The 26,671-nt window shown below is 36.6% G+C and overlaps 2 protein-coding genes across 2 annotated transcripts; both read right to left on the bottom strand.

The window, feature by feature from the left end:
• Nucleotides 1-3,492: 3,492 nt before the first annotated feature.
• On the bottom strand, nt 3,493-6,975 carry LOC130712533 (uncharacterized). Its single transcript, XM_057562363.1, has 3 exons — nt 6,637-6,975; nt 6,215-6,561; nt 3,493-4,282 (listed from the first exon to the last, which is right to left on the bottom strand). Exons 1-3 carry the CDS (start codon nt 6,973-6,975, stop codon nt 3,493-3,495), a joined length of 1,476 nt encoding a protein of 491 aa, XP_057418346.1.
• A 14,412-nt stretch (nt 6,976-21,387) lies between these two features.
• LOC130714669 (defensin Ec-AMP-D2-like) lies at nt 21,388-22,193 on the bottom strand. The gene is made up of 2 exons (XM_057564591.1): nt 22,033-22,193; nt 21,388-21,802 (listed from the first exon to the last, which is right to left on the bottom strand). Exons 1-2 carry the CDS (start codon nt 22,094-22,096, stop codon nt 21,630-21,632), a joined length of 237 nt encoding a protein of 78 aa, XP_057420574.1. The 5' UTR covers nt 22,097-22,193; the 3' UTR covers nt 21,388-21,629.
• Nucleotides 22,194-26,671: the final 4,478 nt, after the last annotated feature.

Raw genomic sequence — 26,671 nt, 5'->3', positions numbered from 1 at the left:
GTTGAACCATTTAGCCCGCTATGCCGAAGATACACTCTTGGTGTTCTTCGATGAAGGCCAATCTTTCGACTGTCTCAAACCTTCGTGAAGCCGACCGAAGCCGTCTCAACTTCACCGAAGCTCGATCCTCCGATCGTCTCAAGCCCCGAATGTATGCATGATGCAATATGGTTAGCCAAACATGGTATCGTCCTCACCATATAATGTTTAGCTACGACTCTTAATTCAATAATACCCGAAGGTCAAAGTCGACTCTACGACTAGGCTGTAAGAAGCCGGAGTACGCATCGTACTCAGTGACGTATCTCTGGTCATTAGGGTTCATCCTCGTGACGACCATCAAATCTCAAGAAACTCAAATCAATGTCGACTCTACGACAAAAGCTCCAACGAGCAAGAGTACTAAAAGTACCAGGTGACTTTCTCTCGTCACCGTGGTTCACCCTCATGGCAACCACCTCAAAACTCAAAACTCAAGGCTTCTCGACTTTTTCCCGTTTTTTTCAAAATCATTTCCAACCCCTAAATTTACTCAAAGTTCTCTTTAATTAATTAAAGCATTCCAAGTTGAGTTAAATCAATTATGAAGTTTGTTATCGAAAACCAAGTTCCATATGTTCTCAAGTTCCAAATTCTAACTATTCAAAGTTTCCCAAAATCCCCCAAATGTATTCCCCGGGAAAGTCTAAGCATTCAAAAGAAGGGCTAGGTCTCAGACCTCTGTCAGAGCCTGCCTAGGGTTTCTTCTCAACCCGAAAGATCAACAAAAACAACTCAAATGTCCTACGCTCCGCAGTCGCATCAACACGCACAATTCGATATCAATTCAACAATATTCAACTCTAAAGAGCGATGCAACAATAATACGGTGCGGGAATCATAAGACAGAAACTAGTAAACGGCCGAAGCCTCTCAGAAAACGGAGACACACGTCTCATATAAGTTTACTCGGCTGAAGCCTCCAGAAAACATTTTCTAATTCAAGCGATAGACAATATCCAAGCAATATTCAATATCAAACAATATTCAAGTCGAATTTATAGACGCCTACAATACAAATAGCTAGTAAGTAAGTTGCCCTAACCTTAGCCAATTCCCTTACAAAGCTGCGACTCCAATCCATTCACATCTTTGCTTTCCCGTGTTAGCTCGCTTCCTTTTGTCCTTTGGTTTCGTCGTCAAACGTCTCCGTTATATGTAACTTAATCACTAATTGAACTACTCACTAACTCAAAGCCTAAACTATGACTTCAAGAAATTGACTCGAAGCGAACACATGTTAAACGACTCCTTCTCAGTCAACAGCTACAGTAATTAGAAGAGTACTTATCCCTTATTGAAATCAAAACCATTTTGTAAAACAAATCGCAACTCTTCATTAATCAACTGCTAAACTTCGATTTTCACAATAACAAAGAAAATGTTTATTTTTCTTTAAAACTTGCGTATTCGATGCTAAAACATATACAAGAGTTGAAGACTTACGAAAATCAAGTTTTAGAAACTTGTCGGCGAAGAGTCGCTAGAGAAAGTTGCGGCTTACGGGGTTGACGGATGAACTGTCGCCGAAGACACAAAGAAGGTTCTTCCTTCATCCTTTCGCGGCCAGGAACTCAACGGCGCTGTCCGTTTCCCCAAAGAGTCGACAGTTTGCTCAGAAAGTCAAATTGTAGGTCGGCGGAGCTCGCCGACAAAAGTTGTCCAAAACTGAAATTGATTGAGGGCTATTGTTCCTCTCGCGAAAGGATCGTCGTGGTATCCTCCGTTTTTTCCATCGGTCGCCGGAGTTGATCGGAAAACGGCTCCGAAGGCGGCGGCGGCGGTCGACGGCGACGGAACATGGCTTTTGTTGTGCACGTCGCAAGGATCTCAACGGTATTAACCTTGCTATGAACGGAGGTCCGATGACACCGGAATCGAAGGTCGAAGATTGCAGCGTCGGCGATGTCGTTTTCTCTGTTTCCACGTTGATTTCACCTCTGTTTCTCTTCGTCCTTTTCTATGCTTCTTCGCCCATGGTTGCTGGTCTCGTATGGTGGTGGTTGCTCGTTGTCCATGGAGAAGAGAGGTTATGGTGGCTGGCCCTTGGTGGCTTTCACGTGAGAAGAAGGATGGAGTGGTGGTCGTTGCTGCCGTGTTCATGGTGGTGGTGCCTTGTCATGGCCAGTGAAAATGATGAAGGTGAAGCTTGATGTGTGGCTGGCCTCGTGAGGGGAACGAAGCTTGGTGGTGTTTGTGATTTGTGGTGCTACAACGTGAAGAAGAAGCATGGAGCATGGTGCTGCGTGGGTAGTGCCGTCGTGGCGTCGTCGAGAGGAAGAGAAGGACGTCGGTGGTGATGTCTGCTTACTGCAGCAAAAGAAAAGAATGGAGAAGAAAACATGGTGGGAGGGTGCAGCAACAAGAAGTGAAGAAGAAGGAATGGGTGCTGGTGGGTGCACGTTGGAAAAGAAAAGAATGGAGGAGTAGAAGAAAAGAAAATGGGTCTGAAGAAGGAAAGTGGAATGGAGAGATGAGAGAGTGAGTGAACGGTGAGGGAGAGTAAGGATTGGTGGATAAGGAGTATGTGGCCGTGGCTCTCCAACCATTAGGGGCCACGTGTCACAATTTGTGTGGTGGAAGAGGGAAGATATTTTAAAAATCGGTACAAATTGATTTAGACACTGAATGATTTATCTCACAAAGTTAAGAGAAAAATATAGAGATGAAATATTACTATACTAAAAATTATGGGAAGCTCTATAAAGTAATAAAATATAAATTAGGATCACTTTGAACAAATTAAAATAATTCAAAGACAAAGAAAAATAGTAAGAACTATGTCAACGGATGATTTGAGATAGTTAGAGCAAATATGACATTGTCATATTATGCAATTAAGCTAAGTATCCTTTCATAAAATGTCGATACTTGTTCTAGGTTCATTTTAAATGAGAAAATGGCTTGAACGCAGTCTGCTTCAAAATGTCGCAGAACTACTTTTTGCAATTGATGTCAGATGAGAAAACTTTCTTCTGAAGAAAGATTAGAAACATCGAAAGAAATCGGTGTACACGTGTGAAGTCTTCATTTGAGGCTCCGAATAGAAAAAGTCTTCATCGACGGTTTATTTTAAGGTTCTTGAGCTATCAGAGATTCAGTTTCGGCAAACTTCCGAGAATTGGAATTGGTCATTCATACATTCCAGGGTTTCGTGTTGAAACACTTGTCATGGAAAGGAATAAGAGAAATTCTTATATTCCTCTAAATATCTTTCAATTTCGTTTCTATAGTGCTTTAAGAGCGGATTATCCATTTACTAACGCTTTCGCCCTAAGGCGGAAGTGAATATGGCTCGTGCTATAACCTATCGCGACTATAGTACTATCCTCAAGCAATTTCTTGGACTTTATTCTTCATCAAGTCGTCCAAAACAGCATTCTCCTTTACCAGGTCCTTTTGTGGTTAAACCAATTTGACTCGTGGGTTGGAAAAATAATTAGAAATAATTATTTAAATCCAAGTCTGAAATGTGGGTCTTACAAAACACCTTGAGGACATAGATTTGTACTGTGAGATCCACATGAAGCAATTATCCTTTGACCTTGCACCTCTCATGACAACTTCACCATTTCCATCTGTTACTTGACATCCAGTTTTGCAGAATGTAACATCTAGATCCAAGTCACATAGCTGACTTATGCTTATCAGATTTGCTGCCAGGCCTTCTACTAGCAAGACATCATCCAGCTCTGGAGATCCACTACTAACAAGCTTTCCGGATCCTTTGATTTTTCCTTGAGCACCATCACCAAAAGTAACATAACTGGTGGAGTGTGGTTTTACATCACCAAGATAATTCTTTACTCCAGTCATATGCCTGGAACACCCACTATCATAATACCAATCCTCTTTTGAAGAAGCTCTCAGAGAGGTATATGCAACTAGAGCAGATGTGTTGATCTTAGGCTTCCACTTCTTCTTCTTTAACTCATTAGAGTTAAATTTAGCTGAACTTCTTTTTGAAAACCCATGTAGCCTGTAGCAATAAGGTTTTATGTGGCCATACCTCCCGCAATGGTGACATTTCCATCCGGTTTTGTTTATTTTCTGTGCTTGAGGATAAGCATATGGAATCTGAGAATGCACATGTTTGACACCATGTTGTGGCATCTGGCTTGACATGTGAAATTCAGTTTTCCTTTTAGCAGGTACAAACTGATGAGTGACCTTCTTGTCATCATCTGGTGTAGAGTCACTCACATATCCCAGTCCTTTCACATCCCTGGCGGTTTTGCTGTTGCTAGCATGAGATCAAACATATATGTTCCATTATTCAGCATGCGTACAGATTTAACCATACCTTCCCGTTTGGATTTCAAGACAGATGCTTCCTCCTGAAGATTTTCATTTAGAATTAGAAGTTCTTGTTTTTCCTTTTCAAGCTTTGTCACAGTTTTGTCCATTTTCCTACCATAGTCGCAAGCCTCATGCCATTTTTTTCAACAAGAGCTTGTATGCATCAACAAGTTCTTCATTTGAGATCTCTTCATCACTAGAGTCACTATTAGTGTTGTATTTTACAGTCAATCCCATTACTAGATGTTCCTTTTCTTCCTCAGAATCATCATCAGACCATGTTGTCACCATTCCTTTTGCTTGCCTTTTCAGATATGTTGCACATTATGTTCTGATATGACCAAAACCTTGGCATTCATGACATTGTACCCCTTTTACTTTGCTTGCTCTGTCTTCTTCTCTGTTCTTGGGAGCCATTCCTGTGTCCTTGCTGGTGTCAGACCTGTTGTCAGTAACACTTGGTCTAGATCCTCTGTCAAATCTTCTCATGACTTTGTTGAATTTTCTCCCAAGCAAGGTGATGACCCGGGTTTATATGATGTTTTTAGGGTTTTTCGTTGTAGGTTTTGAGTCTTTTTCTTGTGTCTCATGTAGTGTTTCATGCATTCTCATGCATTTTTATCTTTTCTTGAGTCTTTGTTTTGTTTTGGTAATTTTGTAGTTTTATAGGGAGTTTTCTTGCATTTTAAGTTAAGTTTAGGACTTGCATGATTTTCTTTTGTTTTATGAAGGACCTCTTGTGCTAATGAGCTCTTTGAGCTTCTAGATTCTTCCTTGACTTGTTGGTTAGGTTTGGAGAGCAGAAACCGAAGGTAATAGAAGGCCAAGAAGCATGGAATTGAAGGAGGACTTAAAGAGGATTGAAAGAGGAGTTACAGAAGCCAAAGAGTCTTTTCCAAGCGAGCTTGAGCGCCTAGGCGCTGGGAATTGGCGCTTAGGCGCTAGTGCAATTTCCTGAAGCCTTTGGAATTGGCGCCCAGGCGCTGGGAATTGGCGCCTAGGCGCCAATTAGCTCCAGAGAGCATGTTTTGGGCATGCAATTGGCGCTCAGGCGCTCTGAATTGGCGCCTGAGCGCTAGGAACAGCCCAAACTCGTGATTTTTGCCTATAAATAGGATTTTAGTCATTTTCTTTTGTAATCTTTGGATACTTTGTAAAATTCAGAGGTAGAGGATCATCTAGGAGAGTGAGAGAGGGCTTCCAAGCTTGTAATTCAGGTTCTTAGCCAAGCATGGCTCTTGCCATGCTTGGCTAATCTCTCTTCTTTTGTTTTGGATTTCTTTGTAAGACTTTTCATCTTTAAGTTATAATCTTAAGTTCTTTCCCACATGTTCTTCTTCTTTCCTTGAATCTCATTTTCTGAACATCAATCTAAGCTTGTATGCATGCTTGCTTTTTGCTTTTCTATAATCAGAACGGAAGTTTGTTATAGATTAGGGAACCGATTTGGGATTACTCCTTCTATGCTTGCTACTAGGAATAGAGGAAGGGTTGGGGTTTGATGGCCTGAATTTGCATGATCTAAAACCTCATATAAATGACTAAGTACACAAGGAATTGGGCTTAGCTTTTAGTATGAGAGAATTGCTTATGTGAGGAATCAATAAGTGAGTAACTAGGCTATATCATCAAGGAGAGATCCATGAGAACATGTGCTTAGAATGATGTACTTGAATTGACTAGTTGAACAAGAACCCAAAGCATGTTATTTTCTGAATTGTCTTTTTATTTTTCCTTTTCCTTATTACTACTTCAACATATCTCTTATTCAATAATACAAACCTTCATACTCAAGGCTTAAGCTGAATTTAGTCGCTCACAATCCCTGTGGTTCGATATTTAAAACCGGGTGGATTCTATACACTTGCGGATTGACCAACACAAGGCTAGTGCTTCTTCCAGATTTTCATTTGCGTCTCCACAATTCTGACTTCCTTTTCCCATATTTGACACAAAAGTTATGCTCCTGTTCTTTTTCTCAGACCTATCATTGATGGACATTTCAAAGGTTTGTAATGACCCAATTAGTTCATCCACTTTGACGCTACTAATGTCTTGTGCCTCATCAATAGCAGTGACCTTCATGTCAAATTTCTTAGGTAGAGACCTAAGGATTTTTCTGACCAATTTCTCATCTGTCATGGGTTCTCCTAGTGCAAAAGATGCATTTGCCATATCACGCACACACATATGAAACTCGGAGATTGTTTCTTCCTCCTTCATCTTAAGATTTTCAAATTGAGTAGTTAGCAATTGAAGTCTTGATAAGCGAACTCTGGTTGTACCTTAATGAGCAACCTTGAGAATCTCCCAAGCATCCTTAGCAGTAGTACAAGTATGAATCAGCCTGAACATGTTCTTGTCAACACCATTGAAAATAGCATTAAGAGCCTTAGAGTTTGCAGCAGCTTCTTCATCTTCAGTCTTGCTCCAATCTACTTCAAGTTTGAGTTCAATAGTTGTGGTTCCTTCCTTGGTTTGCACTGGATGAGTCCATCCTTTGAGCACCGACTTGTACACCCTTCCATCATCAATAGATCGAAGAAATGCAATCATGCGAGTCTTCCAGTAGTCATAATTTGTTCCATCAAGCATAGGTGGCCTGTGAATAGAACCCACATCCTTGTTGTTGTTCATGATACCAGAAAAGTAGCTCACCCAATCAGAACAGGGTGCCTGCTCTGATACCAATTGAAATTCTAGCACACGCGGACAGATGTTCTACCAGATGTCTAATGTAACATCCCGATCTGACGACTGGTCTCACGATAACAACACGAGTCTTTTCAGTGCGCTTTGTCCTCACTCGCGCACTTCCCGGGAAAACTTCCCAGGAGGTCACCCATCACGATATTGCTCCAAGGCAAGCACACTTAACCATGGAGTTCTTATGAGTTGGGCTCCCGAAAAGAAGTTGCAACTTGTTGTCATGAGTAGTACCAATCAAATCTTTTATGCCCTCCTCAACTGTATAGTCCATCCCTACACAGTCTCGGAATACCTCTTGTTCGGGTGTGAGATCGGCTCATTCCTGTGACCCTCCGCCTAGAAGCTTGCCAGGAGCCGCTCCTTGTCTGTGCCTCACTGCACCGGCGATCAATCCCCGCCCTTGTCAGCCCCGGGTGTCACATCTAAGACATCTTGTACAACATAATACAAAACAGTTAATTGAATATGCAATATAAAGAACATAAACAGAGACAAGACACACGAGATTGTTAACCCAGTTCGGTGCAAAATCACCTACGTCTGGAGGGTTTTCACCCAAGAGAAAGGTAATCCACTATTCAGAGAAATTGTACACAAAAGGTCTTAATTGAACTGCCCTAGTTCACAGCCTTTTCTACCTATCTCTACAAGTGTTTATTACTTAGTCCTCCCCCTAAGTATGAGAGTCCCTCTCACTTTCTCTCAATCACTACCACAGTGATTCGAAAGCTCATCACAAGAGCAAAGACAGATCTCATGATCAAACAACAAAAATTTAACTCTCAGCAAAAGAATCAATATGTGAATAAGCTGAGAGAACAACAAGTGTGAACACAGACAAGAGTAAACCCTAGTTTTACTCAACAGAAGCTCTCTACCTAACACTACGTTTCGGTCTTCATATATAACAGTCATCCAGGCCTTGTCTTCGATGGGCTTGGACAAGCAAAGGTCCACACAACACTAAGGGAGATACTAGGAAACAAATCTGCAAGAAAAGTCTTCAATAAAAAGTTTCCTATTCCAGAAATAAAACTCCCACACAATCTCAGATCAAATCATTGAAACTGATTTGATCACATAGAATATAATCCTTGAACGACGCATAGAAGCTTCTAGAAATACCCTAGCTTGATCACAAAGTAATCAAAATGAAGCTTCACAGAAAACCTAGCCAACTCTTTGCAGGTTTCGCAGGGACAGATGTCACAGGCAAGATGTTGTGACATCGGGTCCGACATGTTGACCAAAAACTTAACTTAGCTAAAATGCAGACAACATAACAAAGGAACAACACTTTCAATAATAATTAGATTTTAGAACTAAATAAAAGTTTCAACTATCCCTTCTTTCAAGTTTCAATTATATATAAACCATATCAATTCTCGAATGTACAACAATAGACTTGGACGAGCGAAAAGAATAGTGTCCCACTCCACGCGTACTCACCTTGCGCCTGAAAGCATTTCTCCATCATTCATATCCCACAATCCTCAACTGTATTCAAAGATAAATTCCCTTTTGCACCATAATTAATTATGAAGTTAAAAAAAAAAGGGAAAACGCGGGTTGACCCGCCCCACTGCGGGTTGACCCGCAATGTTTGCGGGGCGGGTCACATGGTTCACGGGCTCATTTTATGTGGCCCGCCCCGCCCCTTTTTTGCGGGCTTGCGGGTTTAGCCCGCGGGCCAAACCCGCTTTAACACCCTACAAGGTGCACCAATAATAGATCTTAGGTGCAACAACACAAACCCAATATGTACCAGATGCTCCTTTGAATATCAAGATGAGCTATGGCTATAACACATCAGCCAAAATAACAGCATGAAATAGACATAAAAAAAAATCGGGAAGCCAAATGAAGCATGAATATTTTATTTTAATTTTTTTTATGAATATTTTTACAACATTTGATTTGAAGTTATTTTTCTTTATTTATATTATCTTTAACATTATAGACATGCAAATATAGTTAGATATTTATTTACTATGATAAATCTAAACAGTAATATACTTTAATTTTTTTAGGTGGAGTGTAAATTTTGGATAAGAAGTGAGATCCTTAAGCAAGTGGTTGGAGAGTTCGGTTCCTTACTCTTAGGAATGAAAAACAACTCATTGGTCAGCTCCTTAACTCGTAGTGTGTTGACCGTGGGGTGATAGATTAATCTCACGACTACTGACTATGAGGTTACCTTTGTTAAGACTTGAAAAAAGGAAATAAGAATAGAGTTGAATGTCATTCCGACAAAGCTCGAGGGGTGAGTGTGTAACACCCCGATTTCGGTGGCGTCACTTTAGTAACCAAAAGTAAACTTAATGCGGAAATACGTGAATATTTTTTTTTTTGATATAATAATAACTAAGACAAGACTGAAATAAATAAAACCCAACAATAACAATAATCAGAACTAATATACAATATATAAACAGCCCCCGCTGTAGTATTAACCTCGTCACGAGTAAACCTCCAGTGACGGAAAGAAAAGTGTAACGCCCGAAGGCAAAAGGTACAATCCACAAGAAAGGTCAAGTGTCCGCAACACCATCCCTCAAAACTGAGAATAAGCTGGCCCATCGGCCTGAAGCAAGACCTCCTAAGTCCAACCAACTCTCTGTGATTCCCGTAAAGAACCACACAAAAAGCTATAGGTGGGAAACTACCCTGTCCCCAAAGAAAACAAATGATGTTCAGAGCTAAGACTCTACTCCTACACTAATCCCATCTCGAGGAGCTCACACTAACACTCATTCCGACATGCTAGCGTGATCGTCGTCCGAATTTGAAATCCAGAACGACCTAGTCTGTGTACACCATCCGTCCTCCTCTCGCTACCGCGATACGCTCCAGTTCCCGCATCTCAACCCTAGTTCCTCCCGAAGGATGAACCATCATGAATCAGCCCGCCGAAGACATCTGACAAAGGGCGTTTGTTCGCCAAAGCACACACAGAAGACGCGAGGGTCAACTCCAAAGAATTATATAAATAATACCACCGATAGATATAGATAAGGAAAATAGCCACTTAGGCTTATAGCTAGGGATAACATCCTAGGGTTGCACATTCCACAATAACATAAACAACAATAATAACATTTAGCATGTTCCAAATAGGATTAACAAATAACAATCACATTCGCCAACTAAATTAGTATGCATGTTGCATGATATGCAAGTGACGGTTAACCCAGTTAACCAAATGCATTCCGGAAACGGATGGACATCAAACGGATCAATCCTAGCACCAGCAACGGTGGGACCATTCTGCCCGCGTGCCTCTTACACCAAACATAGGTATGGACATCAACGAGTCAATCCTAGCACCAGCAATGGTGGGACCATTTCTGCTCGCGTGCCTCTGGGATGGACATCAAACGGATCAATCCTAGCACCAGCAACGGTGGGACCATTCTGCCCGCGTGTCTCTTACACCAAACCAAGGTAGCCAGATCAGCCGTGACCCGTAGGTCTGCCATTTCGGTCTGCTACAAGAGACGTCTACAGACGCTCTTACACGGAAATCCGGGTCTTATGACCATTTTGGAATCCGACGAGGTCCAGAGTACGTCCTGTGTTAATACCCCATTAATGTTGCATGAATGCAGGATGATTAGTCAACCAACGTCTCCGATCTCACTCGACACGTCGCCACGTGTTCTAGGTAAATTAAAGTCTCTAAAAGCTTACCCTAAGGTAACGGTCGATTCTGCGACCAAAAGACACGCTTCACCACAACACATAGCTGCTCCAACAGCACAAGAGTATCACATACTCGGGAACTATCAATTCCGACTTATCCCCAGGATAGCCCAACAACATAGCTGCTCCAACAGCACAACAACAATAGCTGCTCCAACAGCACAACAACAAACGCTGCTCCAACAGCACCACAACATCTACATACTCGAAGCCTCTCAACTTTCTCAATACTGGGATCCGACGACACTTCTCGTTTTCCAAAACTAAGATTTGACTTCCAAGCCTTCCTTTCGAGGTTGTTATCATTACTTAAAGATTTAGATGTTATTTAAGGTCTTATGAGTTTTCTTTATAAAATAGATTCCATTTTGTCTTATCGCAAGTCTTATACATTTTCAGGATCTCCCAATCCCAAATCACTTCCAGAGAATGTCTCGATCCACTAACAAGAACAAGGCCCGAACCTCGTTCGTCCTATCAAACTTTCTCAAAACTCTCAAAATAAAATCGGCATGACCTGCCCGCTATTCTCACCATTCAGAATCTCAGATTCCAGTGCAAAGCATATTTAAATCATCACAATCAACAACATGTCATATATCAATAAATCTCATTATAAACACTTAGCATTTAGCATATAAAGCATGCACCACACATCCTAGATTACCCACATAGCACATAGCATGTAAGTCAATCTCAAAAACATTCAGTAGATTCATCATCTACATTGTCAGCCGAAGCCTCAGAAAACATTTTCCAATCACACACAATCCAGTGCATAAACAGTAAACAATGTCGAGAGCATCGACCCTAAGCATTAACTAGAGATTTAGTGAGAAGCCCTCACCTGCAGATTCTCCAGGATTATCTTCTAACTCTTCCTCACAAGCAAAGCGTTGCTCCTCAGGAAATTCCTCAAAAGTTCCTTTAAAGCAAAGTCACAGAAATACTATCAGAATCTATCGAAAACTAAGCTATCGATACTTACTAAGGTTACTCGAAGTAATCTATACTCTAAGGTACGATAATCTAGCGCGAAAAGACAAGTTTTCGGAAAAGGAAATTTTCCTCCTCCTCCTTATAGGGCTCGGCCACTTTGGTTAATTGTGGGGTTCGATTTTTCTTCGATCAAACTTGGTTCCTATGCTTTCATAAGCCGTAACTAAGGGTATTCTGAACTCGGAAAAATTATCGGATCAAAAACTGTCGCAGGGGTATTTTGGTCATGATTTTTAACTTAGGATTTTCAAAACTGAAATCCCAAAAATAAAATTTTGCAGGGACGTCACCAACGGCGTTTATGACAACTAATCCTACTAGCACTAAGCTAAGGCGATAGTTTTCAGCCTAAAGGTTGAAGCTTTACACCAAAAACTCCAAAAATGGGTATTTTAGGTTCAAATTGATTCCGGCGGAATTCCGGCGACATAACGGAAAATCTAATCCGGCAGAAGTGATCTTGGGCACATATAGAAGTGGTTTAGAATCAGAAATGAAAGATTCAGGATAGTTTTGCAAAAACCCATAAACTATCCGCTCAGAAAACTCTACAGAAAAGCTATGGAAAAAGCGATCAGAGGTAAGGATTAGCGACTATACCTCGAAGCCTTGAAGCAGCAACTGATTGATCGACGATCAAGCAAACGATGAAGAAAATCTTCTCCTCCTTCTTCCTCTTTGTGGCCGCGGGTTTGGGTGGGGAAATGGGTAGTTTTTTTGGTTTTTTCTTCCTTTCTTTGCTATATATAGAAGGTGGAAATTCGCGGGAAAATGAAAGTTTCGCGAATCTGATTTTTCCGGCGTCATTCTCCGTGAATTAATAGATATGTTTTGGCAAAAGAATTCCAAAACTATAAAGAGGTCTCCTTGTATTTTTGGCAACTAATGCATAGTCGGTATAAAACTATTTTACCCAATAAGTTGCTTTTTGCATCGAATGTCGGAATAGAAAACTTCCTTCTGAAGAAAGATTGAAATCATCAAGAGAAATGGGTGTACGCGTGTAGAATATTCATTTGAAGCTCTGAATAGATAAAGTCCCCATAGTCGGGTGATTCTAGGGTTTTGAAATACCAGGGTTTCGTTTTCGGCAAACTTCCGATGATTGGAATCAGACGTTCGTAGATCCTAGAGTTTCGCCTCGAAACGATTGTGATATATGGAAAAAGAGAAGTTCTAACATTTCTCTGAAGATTTTTGGAATTAACTTCCGTCGTGCCTAAAATTGAAAATTAGCTATATACTAGGGTTTCTGACCTAGGTTTAAGCGTATAACGATCGTGCTATAACTTTTATCGACTTCGATACAATCCTTTGACTTTTCCTGAACTTTCTCCTTCATAAATTTATTTCATTTGGTAAACTCTAGTTCAGGTTTCCCTTCACAATACATCAACCCTAATCGTAAATGGAAATCTCTTCCACTGATCCTAAGCTTAAAATCTTGGGTCTTACAGAGTGTGTTTATTTATATTTAGTATAATAGATTTACTAGTTGGTAAAAATATTTTAAAAGTGAATTGATACATAATCTTTTCATTAAATAGATTCTTAAGAAAATCATTGACCTGGTTTATTTTGTAAATTTGTTTAATAGGTCCTATACATAAAGCATATGAAACCTAAGGCATTGGCCTCACAAAACCACCTAAACAATTTTCCACCTAAATAATTTTGATGCTTTGCTTAATATAATAGTAATTAAAACTGGCCGAGCAAGATAAAAATTGCTTGTGCACTAATGATTTCAGTTTTAAACTTAATAAATATCAAATGTATAAGCAAAAGAGTAACATCCATGCCAAAAGTGTAACAGACCACAAAGTTATATCTGCAAATGGTTTTAGCACAGTACCTTAAATTAAAATCAAATTTAATGTTAATTTTAAACTAATATCAATTTAGTCCGAGAAAAAAAACTATTAACAATAAAGCATACTTCCGCCAAAATTAATCTTGATATGCAATGGTCTTAGTTTGCTGTCCAATTTTCTGCAAGAATATATGTCTATTTTTCTTAAACTCACTTAACTCTTAGAATTCCTTAACATAGTAACTCCGAAGAAAAACTAACTTTAAATTAAAAATAGTGGCATGATGGCAATACCAGAGTCAAAAACTGAATAAAATTGTTAATGTCAAGAGGCTATTCAACTATCTACATTAAATAAATAAAAAATGAAATGTATTATATTGAACCATGCATCTATTATATCTCTATATAAACAAACCAGTGAAATCACTCACAAACTCAAATTATTCATATTTCTTAGACTTCAGCTGCTGGTGAGAAAAAAATGACAATTGTCTCTAACTACTTCAACAAGTATGTCATTTTTAATTATTTTAGTTAATTTCAAAATTGCTTTTTTAAATTACTCATTCTTATTTCTTTATTGCAGGAGAAAGATCATCAACAACAACAAGAAACACACATTACTTAGTGATATATCCCCGTTGCAGATGATTGGAAAATAAAACTGTGAGTTTCACATATATGGTAATTTACTAAACAATTCTTCTCATTCAATTGAAATCATACAAATATATCATCATTTCTATATTTATATGACACAAATCAGTAACAAAGTGTGAGCCACATAAATTTATATACTGCACTAGAAAGATAAGTGTAAAATGTAGTACTCACTATATTCTTGATAAGAAATAGGAATCTTTCACTCCTCAATATTGTTATATTATGGAAAAAAATAGCAACTTAATCATTCAAAGGGAACAAATGACGTCCATCCTGCAGTTAGATAGAATCTATTTTTATGTTCGTGAAAGTGATTTTAAAAGAACTTCTATGCCACCAGCAATGGTAAACAACCACATCAATCTTGATAAAAAAAATTAGCACAACTGATAACATCATTGCAACGACTAAATCAATATTAGAAAAAAAAATAGTAGACTACCACGTTCATTTCAATACTAATCTAATTAAGTAATTAAATTTCTTTTATATAAAAAAAAATTACTCTCATTTCAATCTCAATAGAAATCTACCTATTTTTTCTTCCGATGAAGCAAAAAAAAAAGAAATCTAACTGTTTGATCCTTTTTTCCCTTATTAGAGAAAGAAAGTGTGAGAATATCATAACTCAATTATATTTAATTATACATATATTCTAAATATTCTTCTAAATAATAACTTTCTTACCTTTCTGCAAATTTAAATATTACAATTAAAAAATACAAATTAAAAACGAACTCGTGCACGGGTTTAATTTCTAGTTAAGGTATAAAATTGAAGAAACGATTAGTTAATAATGACAATTGTCATTGTCAAGAAATGAGTCACAAGCTATACATATCAACTTTATAATAGTTGTAAAACATTGTGAAGTCTGATCAAAGTTAAATCCTTATGTTTGGTTTTTTTTGTTTGATAAGCTAATATTGTATTCAAATGGAGTATTAGGGGTATTCCAACTCTTAATACAAGCAAGAAATAAAGCAAAGAAAAAATTACAGCAAAGAAGAAGAAGAAAAAACCAACAAAAGCCCCATTCCAACGTTAACCCCAAAGCTGTACACAAACAGCAAGATACCCCACACCATATGTCATTTTGTTGCGGACCAGCAAAATCCTTATGTTTGGTAATATGTAAAGGTATCATAATGTATGTATATGGTAAATGTACTTATTTCATTGCGAAATGACATTTGGAAAAATTGATTGCTTACGCTTACTATATATATTTAGTATATGTTTGGAAAACACAAAAAACAAACAGTCATGAATATATCTGTTGGGTGCTCTCCTAGGGTTTCTAAGCTTCCCCTTGGGATAAGGGCGACTGCAGTTTTTTAGGTGGTGGTTCCTCCATTGAGAGTAGCGGAGAGAAAGGAAAAGATCAAGATGAAGGTGTTGATGAGTTGTTCGCCAAGCCATGTGGGCTGGGCTAGAAAAGATTATAGAAGCTAGAAACTAAGCCACTCTTAGCTCTCATGCTTCATACACAATGTCTTTTAGATTAAACGAGCCCTTTAATCAACAAAAGCTTCCATCTAGGAAGCGGCCACGAGAGGCAGAGCGAAGTGTTCTCCATTTAAGCAGTTGCAACTTTGGCTAGGGAAGAGACACACCTGGTGGGCCGAATGACATGCTTCCTACTAGGGGGTGGACGAAGGCCACCTGCTTATGATCAGAAAGCCACTTAGGATATTTGAGAAAGCGTTCGTCTACGGGAGAGCCTAGACTTTGTAAGGGCTCTTGGACTTGGAGATTATAAGGCCCACGAGTCCATTAGAGATATATGATCATGGTTTTGACCATCCTCTATAAAATCTAAGGTTTAATATTATACGAAGGACTTTTTCATTTTACATGTTAGAGGGTAGGTTATTACAAAGCCTTACTTCCGCTAGGGTTTTGTATCTATGTCTTTCTTATTGCTCACTAAGTATGAACACCACCAAAGTAAAATAAAAACTTCCAAGCCCAAACTGCATTGAGGACAGATAACAACCGACACCTCAACGATCAACTACATCTACCAAAGCAAGAGAAAAGAAAAGACTCGCACCACCACAAAACAACATCTACAACAAGAGAACATGGAAAACAAGGCACCACTACTTGTGACATGAAACCTCTCCATTAAGAGCACGTAAACAAGACCCCAACACCAACATTGTGAGATGTAATGAATAACACAAGAAATGGGAGTTTGAATTGTGTTGTGATAAAACTTGGTTTTTCAAAGTAACTATTAGTTTCAAAACCTTTTAGCAATTGTTTAGTGCAGCGGATAAATAAACATAGTAAGTAAACGATTGAGACACAAGATTTTTATATTGGTTCACCCCCTTAAACGATATGTCTACGTCTTGTCTTTGGCTATCACCAAGACTTCACTAATCGTCAAGTATCAAGGACTTCTCCTTTACAAGTATTCTACAGGAATCCTCCTTTACAAGTTTTCTCAAGGACTTCTCCTAGTTCTAGTATTCTCAAGGAGTTCTCCTACAATCTTTTTCAAGATTGTTTTCTTCTTACAAGAGTGATGGTAGAAAGATTTTAAGCACAAGAACTACAAAGTATTGGATTTGAGTTTGACTCTGAGGTATACTTTTAGTTCTAAATCTAGAGAGAGTAAGATGAAAAGGTTTGACTCTTACGATTTGATCTCTCTTGTGAGCAGACAAAGTGGATGAGGATATTTCCCTTAGCCTTGATGAAGATTTCAAGATCATAATTTCAGCTTATGTGTTCGTCAATCTTTTTCTTGCTAGTTATTCTTATGTTGAAAATCTTCAAGTCCTCCTTTTATACTTCAAGTGCTTCTATGAGTGGTAATAACCATTGGAGCATGTAGATCACAACAAGCTCTAGCCATTAGATAAAATGGTCCTTTTGTCAGGCACATTAAATGCATGTTACTTGTTTGATGGAGACTCTTTGCTGAAAAAGATGTAGCTTGTCAGTTAGTTGGTGGCACTTGAACTTTTTTCCTTCTTTGATTGATAATATTTGGCAATTTGATGTTACTGAAGGTGTGAAAAACGACTAGAAGGGGGGGGTTGAATAGAGTTTTGAATATAAAAACTTTCTCCTTAAGATTTAAAGTAAATCTTTTCGGTTTCTCTGAGATAGAAGGTGCAGCGGATAAAGATAGAGAGAAGAGAGAAGCACACAAGTATTTTATCCTGGTTCACTTGATAAATCCCTCAAGCTAATCCAGTCCACCCGTTAAGGTGATTTCTTCCTTCTTAGAATGAAGGCAATCCACTAATCAGATAATTGTTACAACTGCACTTGAAACCTACAAGTGACTAACAATACATTGACTTAGCTTACACTAAGATTCACTCTCTTAGTCTTCTCTAGGATCCGATCAACCTTGATCTCCTAAAGGAATCACCACTAAGATTCACTCTCTTAGTCTTCTTAAGGATACTGACCTACCCGGTCCCTTAAGGAAAATCAAACAACTGTTTGAGGTTGGTGTTTACAAAGGTTTTGCTTCTAAATAAGCTGAGTGTAAACTAAATAAGAACAGATGAAGAAAGTGGAGGCTTGAATCTTTTCTTGTATTGCAGCTCTTGATTTCTCTCTCCACATTCTTTCTTCTCTTCTTCAGCCTTAAATAGTCCAAGGTGCAAAGGATATTTCTGTTGAGAGAATATGACCGTTGGAGGGCATTTCTGGAACTTCCAGAACCTGCTGTGGCTGAACCTTAGTAGGTAGGCTTTTCAGAATAGTACACTGCTCTTGTACTTCTTGATAGTGACATTTGCCTTTAACCATTGACTTCTGATCTGACGACGCTTCAGAGCTTCTGGACCTTCAGAGCTTCTGGTCCTTCAGAGCTTCTGGTCCTTTAGAACCTCTGGACCTTCAGATCTTCTGATCCTTCAGAGCTTCTGATCCTTCAGAGCTTCTGATCTTCAGAACTTCTGATCTTCAGATCTTCTGGTCTTCAGATCTTCTGATGAATATATCTTCTGGTGTCAGAATCAGAACCTGTTTGTCAAAACACTTAAGACAAACGTTAGAGTATCATAGTTGTTCATTCACAAATAAATACTTGTTATCATCAAAACATAGAGATGTACCACATGACCAAATCTTGATCTTACAGTTACAATGTTGTACCTCTTGCTTCGGTCAACGTGATTTTGCTTCTTGACTTCTTCTCCAAGCTTGTCAGATATATTTTTTTAATCAAAGATGGCGCCCATTCTTTAGACAATGTTCTTCGCTTGTTAGCTAGAGCTAAAAAATAGAAGTGACCAAATAGTAGAGCCTTCACTTGTGTTGAATTGTCTTGTAGATCTTACTTTCAGCTTTAACAGAACGGTAGAGGGTTTAGACGACAAGTGATATTTCTTGAAAAAAGTTATATGAAATTTTTAACTATTATACTTACACTCGTAAAATGGTTAATATTATATGAATATGCGTTTGAACTTAACACAGTGAGAAGTCCAGAACGCCACAAATCCATCAACGGCCACTTTTATTATAAGTCATATACACCCTAAGGTATAGTCTTGTGTACTACCTTCACAATTTTCATATTACATTATATTTTTATGTTTCATTTAATATAATATTAATATTCAAGTGTTTGTGGAGTTAGATATACTCTTCTTATTTTAATAGGTGGTGGTTTTTGTAGTATTCATCACTCTCACCGATTAGGTAACAACTCTACGCTTGATAACGCAGTATTAGAATAGTTAAGAGTATCGAGATGCAACATGGTATTATATGAATGATGTGTGTAAGCGTGTGATAGATATATATATGTGTGTGCACGATAGGAATTGATTCACATGTAGTGAAGTTGACTGTGACCCGACGAGAACAATGTCGATAACAAGTACCAAAGACTCGGTCATGACAACTCATTAGGAACCCCAAAGATATGAAAAAAAAGTAATCTTAACTCTTCTGACAATGAAAACATTGTCTCAGAGTAGTCATAACTCGAGATGAGTCAGAAGACTGAGACTGTGACGACTCATGTCTCATGTCTCTAGGTACTGAGAGATGGAATACATTTCTCAAATCCTTACACTGTGTCTAATTAATTAAACACAGTGACACTTTCGTTCTATTCTGAAGACATAATTAAAGTCAATTTGAATGTATGACCAATTGAAGCGACGAGTCACTATGCTGAAGGTTAGATCAAAGGAACACAACAAGGGGGTTGGATTACGTCCATATAATTCGATCGCAACTGACTAGATTTTCTTGGACGTCGTATGTAATTCACTTTGGTTAAATGTTTCGTCCAGAGACATGTTGCGTAAAAGTTAAGGTAAAGAGTTAAGCGTCGAACAATGCACACAAGTTTTTTATCCTGGTTTACTCTATATTGGCGGGCTACGTCCAATCCTTGGCAAACACCTAGATTTTCACTATCAAGTATCAAAAACTTCTCCTTACAAGTATTATTGTACGTGCATCGTCTTGGCACATTGAGTTTTCTTCAGTCGTTGCCTCTCCATGCATTGTTTAGTCACCACTTGTTCAGGCATTGAGTATTATTTATCCATGCTTCTCCAGGCAATGAGTATTATTTATCCCATGTCTCGCTTGAGTTATAGAAGAAGAGGAGGAAGAATATGGGAGGGAAAAGACTAGATGAGATTTAAAAAATTTACAGAGACTAAAACTAATGTGAAAAGTCCACGTGCCGACCTTTAGTTGACTAGGCTAGCCATGTGGAAAATAGTCCGATTAAAATTGATAAATTAGACTTGTCGCAAATAAAAAAATATATTAAGACCAAATTACTAAAGATTTATCTTATAGGAATTTAACTAGATTCATCTTTAAATAAATGAGATGAACTAAAAACATATTTAAGCATAAATTACACTGACAAAACGTACTAAAAAAAATTATACTGACAAATGAGTCTCTAGCATTAGGTTAGAACAATTTTTTTAAAAAAAGATTGTCCCACGGTTCTGGCCTAACAAGCGGGTTAAATGAACTAGGTTATAGTTGCCCAAGGTCTGTTCAAGCAATATTTTAACCCTTGACAAAAAAAAAACAGTATTTTAACTAAAAAGCAATAATCAGGTTGTGTTCCTAATTATAAGACCTAGTTTTCTTTAACAAAAAAAAAAGACCTAATTTTAAATTTTTCATTTTCTTAATTAAATATAGAACATTTTACAATAATTAATCAAAAAGTATTATACTCTTCCATATATACCCCTCACATTAATTGTGTGTTTTCAATTCTAAAATTTTAATTACCACTTATCATTAATTAGTGAGAGAAAATAACAAATGGTAAATATGGATGAATGTATGCCTTTTAAAAAAATCAATTACACTAATTAGAGACATTTAATAATTTCTTAAGAAGTGCAATTTTGTTATTAGATCTTATTAATTAGGAACAGATGGACTAGTGTGTTTGGACCAATTAGAATGGATTTTTAGTTGCATTGGAAAAGAAGATTTCACTTTCCTAAACAGAAAAGTTCCATAAATTTAAAGCATATTTACTTTTACCACAAATGTAAAACAAACACACCCTTACTCTTTGAATGCACCACAAGTGACCAAGTGGCAGACATTGATGTGATATGATGATGTAAAGTATTGGACAGTATACCAGGTGTAGCAGGTTTGGCGGATAGTTCAAATTGACAATAGGTACCTCAGCATGTAAAGAAATCTTCTGGAAGTTGTTTCTTCCTTTTTCATGTAATTAACATCTAATATTGTATTATTCCATAAATTTTAATAAATTCCTGTATTTTTTTAATTCTACATAATTAAATTTCTTTAATTTAAAAAATTAACAAAATGATTTTTTTGTGAATAAAAATTAACGTACAAAATGTTAATACACCTAATGAGTAAATATGTTCTTGACTTTCAAAATTAAAGGAACTGATTAACAACATCCCAATATTTTATAAAATTAATTAAAAAAATGGTATTGCCATCTCAAAAATGGTAGTACCACAGAATCAGGTCAGTAATAAAAGCTACATGTGGTCATCAAAGCTGCAAGGATTTATTGCCATCTCAAATTTAGGTATGATGGCAATTAAGGACAAGGTTGCATTTAATTTCTACATTTATGGATGATCTTAACGTTAAGCAAATATGGAAGAGGCATATCATATCATCTAATTCTATAATCGCACGAAAACAACAAATTACATATTTATTTCATCAATTCATTTGCACCCATAACATGATCGAAAGATCAAAATAGATAGAAAAAGAAAGAGAGACAAACAAAGAGACCCATAATAGAATGGGTAACTTTATTCTAAACCGGAAATTAGTCTTTTAAAACATGAGAGGATAGATAATGAAAGGTGATTGATCCATCATCTTTCATGACATAGCTAGTGATTAATTTTTCATAAAGGTAACTCCTTTATAATTAACAGTGTTTAGTGCAGAAGCATCTGCGACGGAAACCACGACAATGTCCTCCAGAGAATTTTTCTCCATGACAAACAGAGGCACAATTGGTGTCACTCACACATGGTCCTTTGAAGCGGTGACTCTGAGACTCACAATCTCTAGCTTCTGCCACCATTGTTGGCCCCATCTCTGTGAAACTCACCACAAATTAAATTAATCAACAAATTAAAATAAGTGAAAAGAAAATTAAATCAAACTAGCTATGAGTTAGATCAAGATAAATCACACTATAAATGTTGTCACTCTCATATATATACTTAATTAGTACTAGTACATAATTATTCAATAAATAATGGAGATCACCATAAAAAAATGCAAAACTTAGGGTATGATCTGAGCAGCTAGATTAATGAACCTACCAGTGGCCACGAGAAGCAGAAGGAAGACAAAGATGGTGGAAACCAAAGGCAAAGAGCGAGCCATGGAGAAGATGAGTGTGAGAAAGTTTGAAGAGAGAGTGAGGTAATTGGTGTTTGAAGCGAGTTACATAGTGGAGCTAGTTTGTCTTAAATAGGGCAATAAAAGCAAGTGTCTAGTCAAGGAAGGCTTTACCGACACTAGATAAACAGCATTTAATATATTATTGAATACTTTTTAATTATTAAAAAAGCATTAACTAACTTTTTTATTTTTTATTTACAAGAGGAAATATGAAATAACTTATATATATTCTATTTTGTTGAATATTTTTATTTCTTTTTGTCAAAGATGGTAAAACTACTAGAAATGCGAAATTTTTTATTATTAATGGATCACAACATAATATGTAAAAATAATATTGTTATTAATTAAAATCCCCCTTATGTTATTATTATATTAAAAATATCATTTTAAAATGAGTTAGCGGAAAAGAGGGCTCGACTTTCTTCAATTCCAGCTTATTTTATCTGAATTAGATGAAAGGAGAAAAAAAGTCACTTAAATATGAACTTTTATTCTCCAATTTAACCCAACTAAAATGTAGGTTCACAGGTATGTTCATTAGTACCCCAAAATGTTGTATGGATGAACTTATAAAATTGATTCAGGTTACCTAATTAATGGTCTCAACTCTCAACCAGTTTGAACTTTCACATACAGTTGTTGGTATTGCACACATGAGATCGACCTTTATTGGCCTAATGCATTGCAAATGAAGGGATTTACCTCTGAGCCCATGTTATATGAGCTTTATTGACATTTTGCTGAATCTATTTGTTGTTTTTTTCATCTGACATAAAAAACATATTTTTCACATGTTCATCGTCCATCTAAAATGCATCACTATATTGTCGCCCTCTAACTAACGCTATTGTCCATCATTTATTTTTCAGTATCTTATATTGCATTACATCATACTATATCATATTATTTTCTTTCTTATTTCATTCAGGATAGATGAAAGAAGGAAAATGAGGGTGGAATTATTTTAATGTAATTAACCAATCTTTGTTTTCTAAGTAATGATATATACACACCTCATTTTTCAAACACTTAATATTCACATTTTTTATTTTTATCTCTCTCATCTTATCAGCTATCACATCTAATATTTTCTCTCTCTTACTTTTTTTTTTCTTTCTATCTCTCTCATCATTCCACCTCTCCACTTTTCACTTCAAAAAAGAAGTGTAGATGAAACATTACTCTTGTTTTCTTATTTATGCTTATCAATCATGAAAGATACATATGAATCCAAATGAATGTTCGGGAAAAAGGTAGTGCCCGATATTCAATGGATTAATCACGAGTGGGAGGTCCTTTTCTGCTTTTTGTTTTAGATAATTACTAGTACTAATCTTTTTGAGGAAACATGGTGTCGTCTTTTGGCTTTGCTGTGTCCACACTGGTTTTTCCACGTTCACCGTGACAGTTACTGACCCACCAGTGTACGTGCGTCTACCTTTCAGTCTTATCACATGCGCTGCTTTATGATTCAACTGGGGTCCTCCACTGTTGAAATGAATGTACCGCATGGTGAATTTGCTAGATTCCAAAGATGAAATATCAACTACTAATTTAAAAAATAGGAGATATTTTAGCAGCATTATTTTAACTTTTTTTAATTGGTTAAAGTTTGAATAAAGTTCACTAACTATATACTATATGAGTTTCATTCTTATGCTATGTTTGATTGGAGGGAGGGGAAAGGAAAGGGAAAGAAAACACGGAAATTGAGGAGTGAATTTGGACTAACCTTAGTCCAAATTCACTTCTCGATTTCCGTGTTTTCTTTCCCTTTCCTTTCCTCTCCCTCCAACCAAATGAAGCCTTATGAATTTTGTGCGGCTTATTATGAATTTTATATAATTAAAGAAAGAGTAAAATACACTCACCCCCTCAAGGTTTGTCAGAATGACACTCCACCTCATTCTTCTTTTAAATCTACGCTTCACCCCACCTCCATCTAACAAGTTAACACCATCTAAAAAAATGCAAACGGAATATTCTTTTCCTCATAATAATAATTAAAAACTAATAAGTAAAATAGCGAAATCATTTTTTTATTTTTTATTTAGAGTAACAAAACTTTTCAACAAAGGAACTTCAAATTAACTTATAATTCATTCGTTAAAAAAGTGAAAAAAAAAATATTTTTGTTATAGTTTAAATTAAGGGTGAAATGTATGGAATAATCTAAAACTTTTCAGATTTTGAGAATAAATATGACTAACTATAAATTAATCTTCAAATTATGAATATTGTCATTATTATATTAGACTATTTTGTTAATCAGAGTTAACTCAACAATCGTTAATGATCTTCATAAGCTATAATCCATGTATGGGACAATTTTCAAACAAAAAAATAGTAACCTTTGGGAGAATGAAAAAAAATTATCTAATGTCTAATAGGGTCAGTAAACTTTTTTTTCTTCAGGATATCTTCTTTATTATAGTAACTTCGAGATCCAGTACATCCATTGCTGTAAAGTGTAACTTATTTAGAACAAGATACTACAAAAATATAGATTCATAAAATAGTACAAACGTATTTTCATCATAAATTAATTTGAAATTTCTTTATATTTTTTTGAAAGTAAAAAGTTTATTGTATTCATAAAGAGTCGAGATATAAACCCTCTCGACAAAGGATGAGTACAAACCCAACAAAGATAGCAAAAAAATAAACAAATAAAAATGATTTTTATTTTAATTATTATTAAATATTTAAAATAATTAGTTGAGTTAAAAAGAGAATAAATTTTTTTGTTCTAAATAAGTTATATTTTTAACGAATGAAGTTTACCATTTTAAAAATATTTTTATTATAAGTTAATTTGAAGTTCTTTATATTTATTGCTGAAAAGTTTTGTTACTCTAAATAAAAAATTAAAAAATGATTTTGTTATTTTACTTATTAGTTTTTAATTATTATTATTATTCTTATGAGGAAAAGAATATTCTGTTAGCTTCTATTTAGATGGTGTTAACTTGTTAGAGGGAGGTGGGGTGGAGTGTAGATTTAAAACAAGAATGAGGTGAAGTGTCATTCTGGCAAACCTTAAGGGAGGTGAGTGCATTTTACTCTTAAAGAAATAATATCAATCCCTAAATAATAGCAAAGTGATAAGAACTCGAAGACATGTAATTGGAAAGCAACAATGATATATTTACACCTCTTTTTTTTATACATTTCATTTTCACCTATTTTTATTTTTATTTCTCTCCTCTTATCATTTATCTCATCTTATATTTTATCTCTCTTACTTTTTTTCTTTCTTCCTATCTCTCTCCTCCTCCACCTCATTTTTTAGGTGTCAACAAATAATTATTCATTGGAAAGAGGAATGCTAAGGGATCAATCTTTAGAGGGTGTAATATATTTTTAATATACAAAAATAAAAGAATGTTAAAAAGAGAGGGTTACTAGTAATTCTATTTTAAAAATCAAAAAGCTTATTTTTAAATAATATTTACAAATAAAGTCTTTCTAATGTCATTCCTAAAAAAATGGTGATGATCGAAAGACATGAAAATAATATTTACTACTATGAGACACCTCACTTTTGTGGCGGTTTAAGACGGCTAATAAATTTTTTGGCAGTCTAAACCTGCCACGGTATCCAATAGTGGGTTGCACTATTTTTATGTTCACTAATTTTTTTTTTGTAAAAAAAATGTATCAACATTTGACCTCTTTTACTACCAGTTCTAGCCAGTTGCAACACCACTGCCTCACCTTATAATTCCCTACCAACCCCATTGCCTTAGCCCACCCCTTTTTCCTCCCTCCTCCAACACTTAGGATGGAACCCGCGCGGGTGGGGGCGGGGAGTTCCTAATGATATATACACACCTCATTTTATAAACACTTCATTTCCACCTCTTTTTATTTTTATCTCTCTCATCTTATCATCTATCACATCTCATACTTTCTCTCTCTTACTTTTTCTTTTCTTCCTATTTCTCTCCTCATTTCATCTCTCTCGACCTTAAAGAGAGGTGTGAAAAGAACATTATTCCTATTCCCCTACCCCATATCCTCGGATCCCTTCCCTGTCCTCATCCCTACTCCTCATCCTCGTGGCAAAAGTGAATTTTTACCTCATTGTCAATCCCCACCTCCCCACAGGTCCCCATGGGAATCACTAATACACCATTAAAATAAAATAAAAATACATAAATTTCTATATGGACCACAAATGTTTAAACATAGAAACCACATATTTCTTTACCTCAATCAACATTTTTATCTTCATTAAATATATGTTGTTCAAACTGAAATTTTGAGATACCTAATCAACTACGTTCATGATCATTTATATTTTCTTATTAGCTACTTGACTTTATTATTAAGGGTATTATTGAACTTTTACCTATGTACACCAGGCGGGATCCCGCGGGACAAGGGGTGGTCCCTACCCTCATCCCCAAATTTGTCTCGAGGGATTTTCATCCCCACCCCCATCCTCATGGGGAAAAATTCCCAAGATCGGGTCCCAAAATGGGGCAATCCCCGCAGGAATTGTCATATGCCGGTAAAAGTTGTCATCCCTACCATCACCTTCGTCCTTGT

This window comes from Lotus japonicus, chromosome 4 (genome assembly GCF_012489685.1).
Source record: "Lotus japonicus ecotype B-129 chromosome 4, LjGifu_v1.2".
Taxonomy (NCBI): domain Eukaryota; kingdom Viridiplantae; phylum Streptophyta; class Magnoliopsida; order Fabales; family Fabaceae; genus Lotus; species Lotus japonicus.
This window is presented reverse-complemented; position numbering and strand designations above follow the sequence as displayed.

Coding starts and splice junctions, on each gene's coding strand:
- LOC130712533 (XM_057562363.1), bottom strand. CDS start 6,975: ATGAACAACAACAAGGATGTGGGTTCTATTCACAGGCCACCTATGCTT. Junction 6,562..6,636: donor ATGCTTGGGAGATTCTCAAG/GTTGCTCATTAA, acceptor GAAAATCTTAAG/ATGAAGGAGGAAGAAACAAT. Junction 4,283..6,214: donor GAAGCACTAGCCTTGTGTTG/GTCAATCCGCAA, acceptor ATCTCATGCTAG/CAACAGCAAAACCGCCAGGG.
- LOC130714669 (XM_057564591.1), bottom strand. CDS start 22,096: ATGGCTCGCTCTTTGCCTTTGGTTTCCACCATCTTTGTCTTCCTTCTG. Junction 21,803..22,032: donor TCTGCTTCTCGTGGCCACTG/GTAGGTTCATTA, acceptor TGAGTTTCACAG/AGATGGGGCCAACAATGGTG.